Here is a 14,613-nt window from a genome sequence, read left to right on the forward strand (position 1 = left end):
TTCCTAAATTTTTTCTATTTAGTTATCTTGCTATTCGAAAACCATTAAATTCTATTATACTATGTTCCAACTTTTTAGTGTAAAATAAAATAAAATAATTCTAGATAAAATAAGATTATGAGGNTATATTCAATTATATTTACACTGTATATTTTATTTTCTAGATAAAATAAGATTATGAGCACGTGTAGTTAATTTATCAAGTCATATGTGGAATACCATAGAGATAGTTACTCATTTTTATAATTTGATAATGTTTAATATTTTCACATAACACGTGTTTAATAGTAAATACTATGCTCACTATACATATATATATATTTAGTCATGGATAATGATAATTTTCTTGATAATATACGTGGTTAAACTAAATAGATAATTTACAACTTAAATTTGTAGAGTAGTTTTTCGATTAATGTATAAAACCTATATCTTAGTTTAACCTATAACGTACTGTTTAAAGGCATGAAAATTGAAGACAGTTGATTTTAATAATACTTGAGTATAACACGCTATTATTGACATTAAGTATAAATAATGTATGCGGGCTTAGAATTACGCTTTATAATACAGTATAAAAATATTCTGTTTACTGTCTAGACACCTAATAGTAGATATAGAAGATAATGTAATCGTGGCATAATTATTCTAGATATAGTATCCGATAATTAATTTTAAATACGAGTTGGTCAGTCATAAAATGTTTCAATGTATTAATTTCCCCAAAAATTATTTTTGTACATATTATAGTTCGGCAAAGTTGTAACTAGGATTTTTAAATAGGAGTCATACTTAGAAAATATTTTTACCCTAGTATATGGAGATAAATATTGTGTCTAATCAAGAGACCATAGCTTTTCAAAGCTCCGTTTTGAAGTTCCGTATTTTAATAATTCACCAAAAATTATTAATAATAATTCTTGGTGCATCAACAATGTTCGAAGTGTTATTATTTCGAGAGAGTGAGCAGATTTGAATGGCCTTCTTTATGTTTTGCGCCCGGACATCATAAACTATAAAGCTAACATTGGTCACAGTTAGTCAATATTACTAGTCACTTCCCAGATAAATAAAATAATTTTACTAAAATTACATCACTAAAAATATTAAAAATTAGTAAATTGTCGTTGCACAATGATCCCAAATATGATTTTATCTAACCATAAGTAGAAAATGTTGTTATCTAAAGATATTGATTGACTGTTACTTAGCGACAATGAATTTAATAATATTGATAGTAATTGTGATTTAGGACAAATAAGTGTTAATGTTAGTGTAAATGATGAATTATATAAACCACCACATTTCAACTTTGTATAAATAATAATTATATTTTTCTACTCAAACTAAATTTTTAACGGTTTAATCTTAAAAATATACATCAAGATATTAAGTTTTATTATATCCTCAAAGAAGTAATGCAGGCGAAAAACTATAATTATTAACAATGATAAAATAGGAAAATTCTAGGGGTTCTGGGAGGTTTGATTTATTTTATTTAAAGCATATATATGTACTCTTCCAAATATTGCATTAATAATTTCCCCAACTTACCTTACTTAAAATACTTACTAACTTAAAATTATAATAACTTTTGTGAAAAAAGTAATATTGAGAAAAAATTTACTTATCTGAAATCTTTAAATATTATATTTGTGTTTTACAATTATACTCCAAGTGAATAACAAAATATTTAAATTCTTTGCATAAAAAATAGATTAAGTAATTTATAGTTTTATTTTAAAATTAATTTAATTATTACTCTTTAGTGATTAGTAGTGTTTCCGTGAAATATTCGTTTATTTATGAGACTTTACCTTATGTATTAATACATTTGTTGTGAATGTATATATACAGTGAGTTAATTAAATATTTGAATTTGGTTTAAAAAATATAATTTTTCTCTCGAATTTCCATCGTCTTACAAACCTTTAAGTGCGATCTAAGCTATTAGAAAAATATTTGAACGAGTGATAAAACTATACTTAAAGGTCTGTAAGACTATGGCTATTTGAGAAGCAAATTATTTTTTCTAGACAATGTTCGAATATTTACTAGACTCGCTGTATATGCGTGTAAGCGTATACAGTGAATTTATGTAAATACGTATAAGTCACATAGTCTCCAATATTATATTCCTCTGGTGAATCAGCATTGCTTATGATAATGTAAATGTATCATTAATGATTATAAAAATTAAGTCTGGAGCAGATAAGTTTTATAAAAACATTCAAATTATTGAATTTAATAAAGAGCACACAGTAACGCATACTTTACATTTAAAAACTTGTACTTTAAAATTAATTAAAATTGTGAAAAAATGTTTGTACAATATATAATTAAATAAAAGAATGTGTTTTGAGTAAAAACTTTATTTATGTTATTGTAATAATTTTTGTCAGTAGTAAAATATAAAATAATGTAAAAAATTAAATATAGACTTTATCTTTTTAAAGAAAAGTGGATTGAAAAATGCTTATTAATTTTTAATTCAGCTACCTCATAAACATATATTTTAATATATAACACTAAACAAATAACTAAAATTGAAAAAAGTCACTATTTATTCCTCCTAAAAAATGATGAAAGTGAAAAGTTATTGTCAAATTTGCGATCTCAAAAACAAATGTTACGATCATTTTTTATTGATAATAACTTAATAATACAACTTTTTATTTCAGCGACCTCATAAACATATATTTTAATATATAACACTAAACAAATAACTAAAATTGAAAAAAGTCACTATTTATTCCTCTTAAAAAGGATGAAAGTGAAAAGTTATTGTCAAATTTGCGATCTCAAGAACAAATATTACGATCATTTTTTATTGATAATAACTTAATAATTCAACTTTGATAGTTATTTATTATGTTCAGCTAAAATTGTGTTTGGGACTTTTGTACGTTATTATATTTAGCGAGGTCTTCTGAAGTTTTTTAAGTAAAAACTACTTGATTGACCCACTATTATCAGTTTTTTTTAATTGCCATACTTTTGCATTTAACATTGTTCACTGAATGATGTTAATAAAATGTTTACCGGGGCTTTTTGAATTTTTTTTTTAAGATCAATAATAATTATTATGTATGGATAATATATATTGGGCACAATAATAATAAAAATATTTTATTAAATAAATAAATACGAATATATGTAAAAGAGGGAGTTTTTTATGATATGAAATCATCCTATTTTTACTAATTAATAAATAAAATTTAAATTGAGAGCGGTTTGTAAATGTATAATTTTATGAATATCCTATAAAAATAATTGAAATAGTTATATTACAAAATAGCTAATAATATAAATAAATAGCCTATAACTAAATCCTACAACGAATGATGATAATATCAACAAGCATGTACAGGGCCGTCCCTACATTTTGCGGGGCCCAGGGCATAACTATATTTGCGGGGCCTACCAAAAAACCCTTTCAAAAAATTACACTCACGTAAGTCGTAACCTCAACCATTTCAAATGTTAACATACATAAAGTGTTATTTTAAAAATAATATAACATTCCATTGTTATTTTTATCCTCATACGAGGTGTGACAAAAAAAAAACGAGACTTTTTTAATAAAAGTTATTTATTTTTAAAACTTTACAATTTAATGATTGTCACCTTCAAAATACCTTCCCTCAGCATTAACACACTGTTGCATACGTCGCTACGATTCTTGAAAACAATGTTGACAATCGTTTTCAGTAAGCCCTTTTAGAAGTTCTGCCGTTTTCATTTTTACATCATCAACCGTTTGAAAATGGATTTCTTTTAATAAACTTTTAATTTTTGGAACTAGAATAAGTCACAAGGAGCAAGGTCTGGCGAGTACGGGGAATGTTGAAGTATAGAAATATTTTTTTCAGTTGCTCCGGGTGCAGAGGCGGGCGGCGATCCGGACCGTGTCGGCTTACCGAACGGTCTCCGGAGTGGCGGCGGGAATACTGTCGTCACTGCGGCCCGCCGACCTGCTAGCCGCGGAACGGGCCGCCGGACATGAGCTCCGCCGAGAGCGCGACCGACCCCTCGAACCCGAGGACCGGTTGGCGCTCCGGCGGACCACCTTGCTCCGGTGGCGGGCTCGCCTCTCGGAGGAAACGAAGAGAGGCGAGTGGACCAGGTCCCTCATAGGACCCGACCGCCTGGAGAGGTGGGTGGCCCGGACACACGGTGAGATGTCTTACCGTCTCACGCAAGTGTTGTCCGGCCACGGCTGCTTCAACGAATACCTTCACGGTATTCGGAGGGCAGCCGCGCCGACGTGCGACCACTGCCAGGATCGCCCGGGAGAGGCAGACAACGCTCTGCACACCCTCTTCCGGTGCGAGGCGTGGGCCCAGGAACGGGACTCGCTGGAGTCCCGTCTGGGGTCCACGATCCGCGTCGGGTCCTTGGTGGACCTCATGTTGGGAAGCCGGGAGGCGTGGAGGCTCGTCCAGGCGTTCGCGGAATCCGTCCTGAAAAGGAAGGAGGAAGCCGAACGCCTGAGGCAGCGGCAGCCGCGCCGCCCGGTACAGGAGGACCTAAGGCGCTGGTTTAGGCCGGTGCCTTAGGTATAAGTGTGCTTATATGTTTGTGAATTATTTTATGCCCCCTTCGCAAAGTCCTGCCCCCACCTCCACGTGGTGCAACCCGGGCAACGGATCCCGACTTTTGGGATCCGGCTAACGGGGGAGGCCACACCACGTTGTGAATCAGCTCTTGATTAATTTCGGGCTGATTCACAACGTGGTGGTGTGAGTTTTAGAGACGGCGTGGGCCGCCCTGAGGCAATACCTAACGGTAGTTCCGGGGCGGTCCGCATGTAGGCCGGTCGTGTTAAAAAAAAAAAAAAAAAAAAAAAAAAAAAGGGGTAAGGATTAAGCGTGGTCTTATCATAGAGGAGGCGTGGTCTTATCATAGATAGGGTAAAGGGAGCCGTGGTCTCACGATAGTGGGGGTAATAGGTAACTTAGGTGGGGGTGTTAAGGTCAATTAAAATGGGGATTAAAGTGCGCATGCGCACTATAACTTCATGTCAGTGGTGGGGTAGGTAGCCATTCGGAAATGGTTGTCTCCTCCTACGATGTCATCTACTGGAGGGTAAGGTAAACCTCATGTGAACTGATAACGGTAACTGATAAAAGTACGTGTAAACATACACATTACATTGAAATAGTGTACGTCAAATAGTGGCCGCCGTTGCCACTTTAACATATTTACTTAATATTAACGCTACAAAGTCTTCATCAACAATTCCTATACAGGAAAGGGGTAACGAAACATAACATAAACCAACCTATAATGGGTGGGGATGAATCCAAGTTAAACTAAAACGTTTTCTAAGAATTTTTATCATTGCCTACCAGACGCATAGGTAAGCATATTTCCAACATCAAAGGCACCGCCATATTATAACTCACATTACCGTCTACATTTTATAAGAACAAAGACAACCTCTCTCGTTTTGGCATAATAAATTCTAAGAAATTTATCATGGGTAACCAGACGCTTAGCTAAGCATATTTTAAACATCAAAGATTTCGCCGTACAGTAATAATCACTGTTGTATGCATTTATTTTTTACATAGTATTTTATTGTTGGTAACCAGACGCTTACGTCAGCATATTTCAAACGTCAAATGTATTACTATATTATAACTCACATTACCGTCTACATTTTATGAGAACAATGGCAACGTCTGTCGTTTTGGCATAATAAATTCTAAGAAATTTATCATTGGTTACCAGACGCTTAGCTAAGCATATTTCCAACATCAAAGGTACCGCTATATTATAACGTTCATAGGCGTCTGCATTTTTATTTTTTACATAGTATTTTATCATTGCCTACCACCAGATGCTTAGAAAAACATCTCGTTAATATTAGTATATTACTATTAATTATATAATTAATATAATTACTATAATTGGTAATATATTTTTAGAATTACTATGTTTAGGTTGCTATAATAGTATAATCGCTATTATTATTATTTTCTACTGCGCCTTTAAAATAATAATATGTGTATCGCATTTTATTTTATTATATTTAATTTGACAATTTTTTTATACCTATAACTAGAGGTATTACATTTAAAGTAGCACCCCCACTACCAGCACCACCGAGTCTTCACTGCGCTTATCATTTAATGTATACATTACATTTAAATAGTGTACGTCAAGTAGCGACCGCCGCCACCACACTTGACTATTCCTTGAACGATTTGTAACAAACTCTATTAAGACAATTGGGTGTGAGGTGCGCACAATGTTTGAAACCCAATGAAAACTAACCTAAGTCAGGGGAGCGGGATTTCTTCAACATGTCGTAATGAGCGACGAGGTAATGAAACTTAACTTGAAACCAACCGCCATATTATAATCCCACATTACCGTCAACATTTTACGAAAAATAATTGCTGTCTGCGTTTTATCAAAGTTATCTTTTTCTAAGAATTTTTATCATTCCCTACCAGACACTTAGGTAAGCATATTTCAAACATCAAAGGTACCGCCATATTATAACACACATTACCGTCTACATTTTATAAAAACAAAGACAACGTCTGTCGTTATGGCATAATAAATTCTAAGAATGTTATCATCGACTACCAGACGCTTAGGTCAGCATATTTCAAACATCAAAGAGGTCGCCGCATAAAAATGTCGTATGAATCTTATCATCGGATGCCAGACGCTTAGGTCAGCATAATTCCAAAGATGATACAATATATTAATGTTCACTGCCGTATGCATTTTATGAGAAAAATGGCAACGTTGTCTTTTTTCACGCCTACGCATTTTGTTATTTTACTATATAACCGGTTAAACGCTCTGTATCTTGTCACATTCGTGTTCAATTAACGTTAACGCATAGTTGATTATTTGAAAACTATAAATTTATTATTTTAACGCGCAAATAAAAAATCATGAACCAGCAAACGTCTTCAACAGGTATGTACAATTATTAACATTTCTCTTTAATTTTATCATCCTTACTATTTTTATTTATCTTTTTCCAATAAATAAATAAATAATTTATTTTTGATTAAAGCTACTTCCACGACATCTGTTTCGTCACATCAGACGGCGAAGCGTAGTAGGGCCAACAACAGCGCGGTTAGGTCGAAAAGGTTACGTATGCAATTGACGGATACCAGTGATTTCAGCGAGATCGATTCCGCATTGGAGCGGGGGGCCGTTTGGTTTTACCGGAAGAACGTGGAAAATTTCGCGAGCTATCGAGATTTTCTGCGCGTCGTTAAACCTGAGCTGGTGGCCAGACTCGCTGAAATTGTAGGTAACCGGCCGATCAAGTATAATCTCAAATTGGAGGCCTCATACCATATACCTCGATCAGAAGCACCGTCCGAAGACCGTGCCTTCAAGACACGGGCTAGGGCATTGCTATCCGATACAGATATCGGGTGTGCGGTCGATGAAGATTTTGAGGTTATGCTTGCCGAGGAAGACGCGTACTCGGGTAGGGGTAGCGGATTCACTCTAACGCATATCGACGGTCTTATGCTCAGCGTATACAAGTATACGCCCCTCGCCGGCTCATCATATATTCCTGTCCCGCCAGAGATTAACCAAAGAAAAGCAATCATCAACCCACAGAATATCGATCAGTCTTGTTTCAAGTGGTCCATTTTGGCAAGACACGTTGGTGGGAGTAATAAATATCGCGTTAATGAAAAATATTTTAACGAGGAACACAGGTATGATTTCACGGGGTTGACGTTCCCCACACCTGTGTCCCAAATTAAAATATTTGAACGACGAAACCCTAACGTGTCTGTCAACGTGTACGGCTTGGAACGAGACGACGATAAGATGAAGTGGTTGGTGTATCCTCTAAGAGTCGCCGACCAAGAGCAACAGAATCATTTTGACCTGTTGTACATCGGTGACTCTGAAAAGTCACATTACGCGTACATTTCCGATTTTTCGAGGCTCGTGCGCAGCCAAAAAACCAAACACCTAGGTCGCATATACACTTGCAAACGTTGCTTCACCAGCTTTGATGATCAGCCTAAAAAGCATATTCTTCGGGGTCATCAAGCGTTGGAGCAACACAAGTTGATATGCGGCAAGAACAAGCCTATTTTACCCGTTATGCCGGCGGAGGGCAGTAAGGTCGAATTTGACGCGTGGGTAAAGACGCAACGGTTACCGTTCGTCATCTACGCCGATTTTGAGGCCTTGCTGGAGAAAACAGACGATCGCATGGGTACATACACCAGGACTGTGCACACCCACCATCCCATGAGCTATGGATTCATGGTGAAAACATCGGACGATGTGCCCTCGGAGCTCCTCGAACACTATGGTATACCGTAATCACCGGTGATATACCGTGGGTCCGAGGATCGCGAAGAGGTCGCCAAGGCATTTGTGATGGCTGTAACTGAAGTGACGCGCAACATTTCTAAATTGTTGCGCAAAACCAACGTTCCCATCCGAATGTCTATCGATGATGTGCGCAGGCACGGGGAGAAAGTGGTATGCGACTTGTGCCGCACGGCATTCAAGGATTCCAACCCCAAAGTCGCAGACCACTGTCATTTATCGGGCCGATTCAGACAGACGTTGTGCAATGCATGTAACCTGAAAGTAAAGACGGTCAATTTTGTGCCGTGCTTCTTGCACAATCTTTCGGGTTACGACGCGCATTTCATCGTCACTGAATTGGGGTACGACGACCAAAGGATTTCGGTCATACCGAATTCCGAGGAGAAGTATATTTCGGTCACGAAACACGTGACCAATAACTTCTCCATACGGTTTGTCGACACCTTCCGATTCATGGCCTCCTCCCTGTCCACCTTGGCCGGTAACCTAATGACGCCCGACTTTGTTAAATTCCGGGAGACGGCCAAGGTGTTCCGCCCGGAAGACATGCCGTTGGTGACGCGTAAGGGCGTATACCCCTACGAGTACACTGATAGTTGGGCTAAATTGGAAGAAACGGAACTACCACCTCAGGACGCTTTCTATAGTCAGTTGAGTGAGTCTAATATTGATGACGACGACTATAGACATGCCACGGAGGTGTGGAACCGTTTCGACTGCTCAACCCTCGGTGAGTACAGCGACCTATATCTTAAGATCGACGTGTTGTTGTTGGCTGATGTGTTTGAGAACTTCCGCGACATCTGTATTTCAACATACAATTTGGACCCGGCGCACTATTACACCGCGCCTGGTTTTAGCTTCGATTGTATGTTGAAATACACCAGGATGAAGCTGGAGCTCTTGAACGACTATGACATGCTACTGATGGTGGAACAGGGCATTCGTGGTGGGCTAGTGCAGGCCGTCAAGCACTATGCCAATGCCAACAATCCGAAGACACCCGATTACGATCCGTTAAAACCAAAATCATGGATCGTGTACCAAGACTGTAAGTAATCTATACGTGCATATATAAACGCGCAATATTTGAGCGGTGGTTTAATAACGTTTAATGTTTACAGGCAATAACCTTTACGGGTGGGCTATGAGTCAGCCCATGCCGTACGGTGGCTTCCGGTGGTATAAAGGAGCAGACCCTCTGGCTGACCTCCAATCGTTGTCGGACACTGGTAATACGGGGCGTATATATGAAGTGGACGTATCGTATCCACAAGAGCTGCATGACGAGCACAACGACTTGCCGTTCTTGCCTGTCAACGATGTACCGCCGGGTTCCAAAGAGACCAAACTCATGGCTACTTTGAAACCCAAACAGCGGTACGTCGTACATTACGTTAATCTTAAACAGGCGATCGCACACGGACTGCAAGTCGATAAAGTATGTATAGTTAACCTATAAACTATAAGCGATGATACTAATATAAATATTTGTACTGCAGGTGCACCGCGTTTTAGAGTTTCAACAAAGTGCTTGGTTGAAACCATACATTGAGTTGAACACTGAAATGCGGAAAAAGGCGGCAAATGCTTTTGAAATTGCATTTTTCAAACTAATGAACAATGCCGTCTTTGGTAAGTGCATGCTCAATGCTAAAGTGGGTTATTCGATAATTTTTTACATTTTATAGGGAAAACAATGGAGAACATGCGGAAACGCATCCGTATTGAGCTAATCTCCAGTCCCGAACGTCTAAGCAAGCTCGTAAACCAACTAACCTTCAACGACTGTATCAAATACGGTGAAAGGTTGTACTCACCAGTATCCATGTAAACCAATTCGATTGCGTTGTCATAATGTGGTTTCAATACGTCGTAGAAGTACTTGTACATTAGCGTCTTACTAATGTCAAGCACTGCTAAACCAACGTATATTGGTTTGATAAACTTGACCATCTTTGTGTCCATTATGACGGCGCACAACCTTTCACCGTAATGACGGTAATATGAGTTATAATATGGCGGTGCCTTTGATGTTGGAAATATGCTTACCTATGCGTCTGGTAGGCAATGATAAAAATTCTTAGAAAACGTTTTAGTTTAACTTGGATTCATCCCCACCCATTATAGGTTGGTTTATGTTATGTTTCGTTACCCCTTTCCTGTATAGGAATTGTTGATGAAGACTTTGTAGCGTTAATATTAAGTAAATATGTTAAAGTGGCAACGGCGGCCACTATTTGACGTACACTATTTCAATGTAATGTGTATGTTTACACGTACTTTTATCAGTTACCGTTATCAGTTCACATGAGGTTTACCTTACCCTCCAGTAGATGACATCGTAGGAGGAGACAACCATTTCCGAATGGCTACCTACCCCACCACTGACATGAAGTTATAGTGCGCATGCGCACTTTAATCCCCATTTTAATTGACCTTAACACCCCCACCTAAGTTACCTATTACCCCCACTATCGTGAGACCACGGCTCCCTTTACCCTATCTATGATAAGACCACGCCTCCTCTATGATAAGACCACGCCTACTCCTTACCCCCACCCTCATAAATCCAATCTTCCATTACCCTCACCATCGAGAAACCATGTTTATTGATTGACCTTGACTACGGTCATTACCCACACCATCGTGAGACCACTCCACCCCTTCCCACCACCATTAATAAGAACACACCTCCCCTTACCCAATCAATGATAAGACCACGCCACCCATAACCCCACCCTCATAAGACCACGCTTCCCCTTACACCCACCACCGAGAAACCACGTTTATTGTTTGACCTTGACCACGGTCATTACCCCACACCATCGTGAGACCACTCCTCCACTTCCCTCCACCATTTATAAGAACACACCTCCCCTTACCCAATCATTGATAAGACCACGCCTACCCTTACCCAATCAATGATAAGACCACGCCTTCTCCTTACACCGTCAATGATAAGACCACGCCTTCTCCTTACCCAATCAATGATAAGACCACGCCTTCTCCTTACCCCCACCCTCATGAATGCGATCCTCCATTACCCCCACCATCGAGAGACCACGCCATCTACTTACCCCCACCATCGAGAAACCACGCCCACTGTGTGACCTTGACATTACCCCCACCATTGAGAGACCACGCCCACTGTGTGACACGCCCCCCCCTCGACCACGCCCACTCACCCAGTGGGTGGGTAGGTGAAGGGGTGAGGCGGGGGGTTCTAGAACTCTCTATTTTACCCTACTCACACTTTTTTCATATTTAAATTTTCAACTAAAATTTTTCGAACACTTTCTTTTACAATATTTACCATCTCTGCTACAGCTCTAACACTTAATCAACTATCTTACCGAATAATTTTGTCGATTTTTTCCACGTTTTAGTTTGTTGAACATGTGGTAGGACGTTCAGAGCGATCATCGTCTTACACATCCTCTCTTCCATTGCAATACCGTTTGAGCCATTCAAAAACTCGAGCTCTTGATAAACATTCTTCACCATAAACTTCACATAACATACGAAATGATTCCGCGGCAGTTTTTTTTAATTTAACAAGAAATTTAATGTTAACACGTTGTTCGATTTTTATATCTAACATTTTTCGGCAATATAGTCGAATTCGCACTAATAACAAAGTTACTAACGTATAAAAAAATTAATCGGTTTAATCAGTGTTTATAGTACTTTTAGATAAATGTTTCCTAATCATATTTCAATAATCGTTTTATAGATAACGTTAATAGTTTAGGTTATATTTAGAAAGTCTCGTTATTTTATTGTCACACCTTGTATGTGCTCTTTATAGTGCCAATTTGATTAGATGAACACATCTAAAAATGTAATTTCCATCATACACTTATACATAAATAAATTGTTGTCATTATTGTAGGTACACATATAATACTATTTAAAAATTAATTTTTCTTGATTTGTGATCAGCAAATGTGTCAGTAACATCATCAAAGTCCATTTCGTCTACTATATCACGTTCAATTTATATTATAACTAAGTTTGTCATTTTTTCTTGATTTAATGTGGTTCTTAGGTAATTTTTTATCAACTTAGTTTAGAGAATGATCTCTCGGCTGTTGCTGTTGAAACTGGTAATGTGAACATAATCCTTAATGCTATAGCAAAATTAGCATAAATATCACCAACATTGTTGCTAAGGATTTTTTGTAAAACATGAAGTGGTGGAGTACCTTTTTCTATTATTTCTGAAAGAAGACAAAGCTCATCATACAACTCAGTTTCACTTATGTCCATGTTTTCACCAGTTTATAAAAGAATTTGAAGATCATTGCAACTCTCTATCAATGTATCTGAATCAACAGTGAATTACCAATATCAAAGAGAAATCCAAAATAATTGTGAAAATGATCCAATTGGGTGAATCTTTGATTTATAGTGTATCAAAAATTAAACAAAAATTAGATGCCACAATAGAATTTTTTAAAAATGCAGGCCTATTGTACAATCCTGACAACACTGAAATAAACTTCAGTGACGATAGAGATCAAGAAGAAGAAGATCAACAATATGAACATTTTTTTAAATTATTTAATAAAAAATAAAACTTAATACACGGAAAAAAATTATATTTATTTACTTCAACACTGTCGTAGCATGTTTAGCGTACTCACGAATACTGCTGGGACATTGTAAACGATCACAATCGATAAACAACGGTTAATTTATAGGATATATATAGATTATCATAATAATATGAGTTCAAGTAGACGACCAACCGTCGATAATAACCGACCACTTTTACCACGATAACAATCTAATCGATAACTTTGAAACGTTATAACTTTTGAACCATATACTTCCGCTCGAAAATTTTTACATATTATTAATCTAACAAAAAAACGAACGTTTAGAAAAAAAAAATTCTGAAAAAAAGGGTGCCTGGTAAAGTAGACTTATACCTTTTTTTTTTACCTTTAATAATTATCCCTAGTTTTAAGGTAACGGTCTTCGACATACTAAAGTATGTTCACCACTGGTGTCATCAAACAAACATAATTTGTTTTATTTACAAGGTATCAGCGTATTATAGTCTACAACAACACTTTATATTTTAGTATATATACTAGCTAAGTGCAACTCCATCGTACACAGTAGACCCATCGTACACAGTAAACCCAACAAATTCAAACCCACGTGTTATCCAGCAAAGAGGCTGCAAAAGCGAAGTGGGGTCGGGAGCAAGTGATAACGGAAAACTGTGCAACCCCACCCTACAACAAATCCAAATCCGTCCGCTATTCTGCAGAGGTTACAAAAGCGAAATTGGATCGGTATAAGATGATTTCGGAAAGGAAGTCCAAACGTTTCGAGCGTACGTCTCGCTACGGAAACCAAGGGTTTACTCCGCGATCTAGAGAAGATGGGTTCGGTAGCAGGTTGTTACGGAAGGGTAGTCGGATCGGTAGCAAGTCGTTTGAGCTCTCATATCGATCCCCATAGTCAAGCGGAAGCCGTATATTTGGTCAGAGTATCCGGTCAGGAAATAATCGACACAATCACTCGTCCCAAGTTAGGTCGCATCTAGCGGAATAAATATGATTAGATGTGTACTTTTGACGCTATCCAATAAAGACGTTAGGTGCATTTAATGTATACCCGCATTTTATTTTATAATTTTACTAAACAGGTTATGTTGTTATTATCGTCATTTATATATTATTCTATGTTGTTTCGCGTGTGTGTGTTACAGTACAGCGTACATAAATGTGATTAGTGTATGTATTTATTTAAACACGAAAGATACATTTAAATAATTAACAATTAGCAGTGTAATATTTTTCACTTTCAGATTTGAATAACAAAAAATATGGCTCTAACCAGCGTTGGCCAACTAATTAGCCAAGTGGCAAAACAAAAAAAAAAACTGCTTGGTTCAACTACGCATTAATAATAATACTTGTTACTTATTTCATGTATGTAATGTTACACGATCTATTTTATTTTTATTTGACGTATAAAAATTAATTTAAACAGAAAATAACGTTATGAATAAACGATTACTGGTCATTCAATTGTGGCCAATCACTTACAACTGTATTTGTTTAACTTATGAAGCATAGAAATATGTCTTGGTGTGGTATTAATATAAAAAAGTAACATAATTATGTGTATTGATTATATTGTTTATTTTCTATTGATTCTATTGATGCAAACAATTTTTAGCTTCGATGCGAAGCTGAGAAGGTATTGGTTTTACTAAGATGTGTTTTTTTTTTTTGTTTTTTTTTTTTT

The 14,613-nt window shown here is 36.9% G+C and overlaps 2 protein-coding genes across 2 annotated transcripts; both read left to right on the forward strand.

Moving 5' to 3' along the window:
* Positions 1–6,336: 6,336 nt before the first annotated feature.
* Positions 6,337–8,331, forward strand: LOC126902123 (uncharacterized). Its single transcript, XM_050679148.1, has 2 exons — positions 6,337–6,942; positions 7,043–8,331. The coding sequence occupies exons 1-2, from the start codon at positions 6,918–6,920 to the stop codon at positions 8,329–8,331; spliced, it is 1,314 nt and encodes a 437-aa protein (XP_050535105.1). The 5' UTR covers positions 6,337–6,917.
* Positions 8,332–8,335: 4 nt separating this feature from the next.
* LOC126902124 (uncharacterized) lies at positions 8,336–10,177 on the forward strand. Its single transcript, XM_050679149.1, has 4 exons — positions 8,336–9,394; positions 9,468–9,784; positions 9,846–9,978; positions 10,035–10,177. Exons 1-4 carry the CDS (start codon positions 8,389–8,391, stop codon positions 10,175–10,177), a joined length of 1,599 nt encoding a protein of 532 aa, XP_050535106.1. The 5' UTR covers positions 8,336–8,388.
* The last annotated feature ends 4,436 nt before the right edge of the window (positions 10,178–14,613 follow it).

The sequence above is a fragment of the Daktulosphaira vitifoliae genome, unplaced genomic scaffold (genome assembly GCF_025091365.1).
Source record: "Daktulosphaira vitifoliae isolate Bord-2020 unplaced genomic scaffold, ASM2509136v1 Scaffold_3, whole genome shotgun sequence".
Classification (NCBI taxonomy): domain Eukaryota; kingdom Metazoa; phylum Arthropoda; class Insecta; order Hemiptera; family Phylloxeridae; genus Daktulosphaira; species Daktulosphaira vitifoliae.

Bases quoted from the DNA above. Each gene is read 5' to 3' on its own strand.
- LOC126902123 (XM_050679148.1), top strand. From the start codon at position 6,918: ATGAACCAGCAAACGTCTTCAACAG. The intron at 6,943-7,042 runs GTATGTACAATT...TTTTGATTAAAG, and splicing joins CCAGCAAACGTCTTCAACAG to CTACTTCCACGACATCTGTT.
- LOC126902124 (XM_050679149.1), top strand. From the start codon at position 8,389: ATGGCTGTAACTGAAGTGACGCGCAACATTTCTAAATTGTTGCGCAAA. The intron at 9,395-9,467 runs GTAAGTAATCTA...TAATGTTTACAG, and splicing joins ATGGATCGTGTACCAAGACT to GCAATAACCTTTACGGGTGG. The intron at 9,785-9,845 runs GTATGTATAGTT...TTTGTACTGCAG, and splicing joins ACGGACTGCAAGTCGATAAA to GTGCACCGCGTTTTAGAGTT.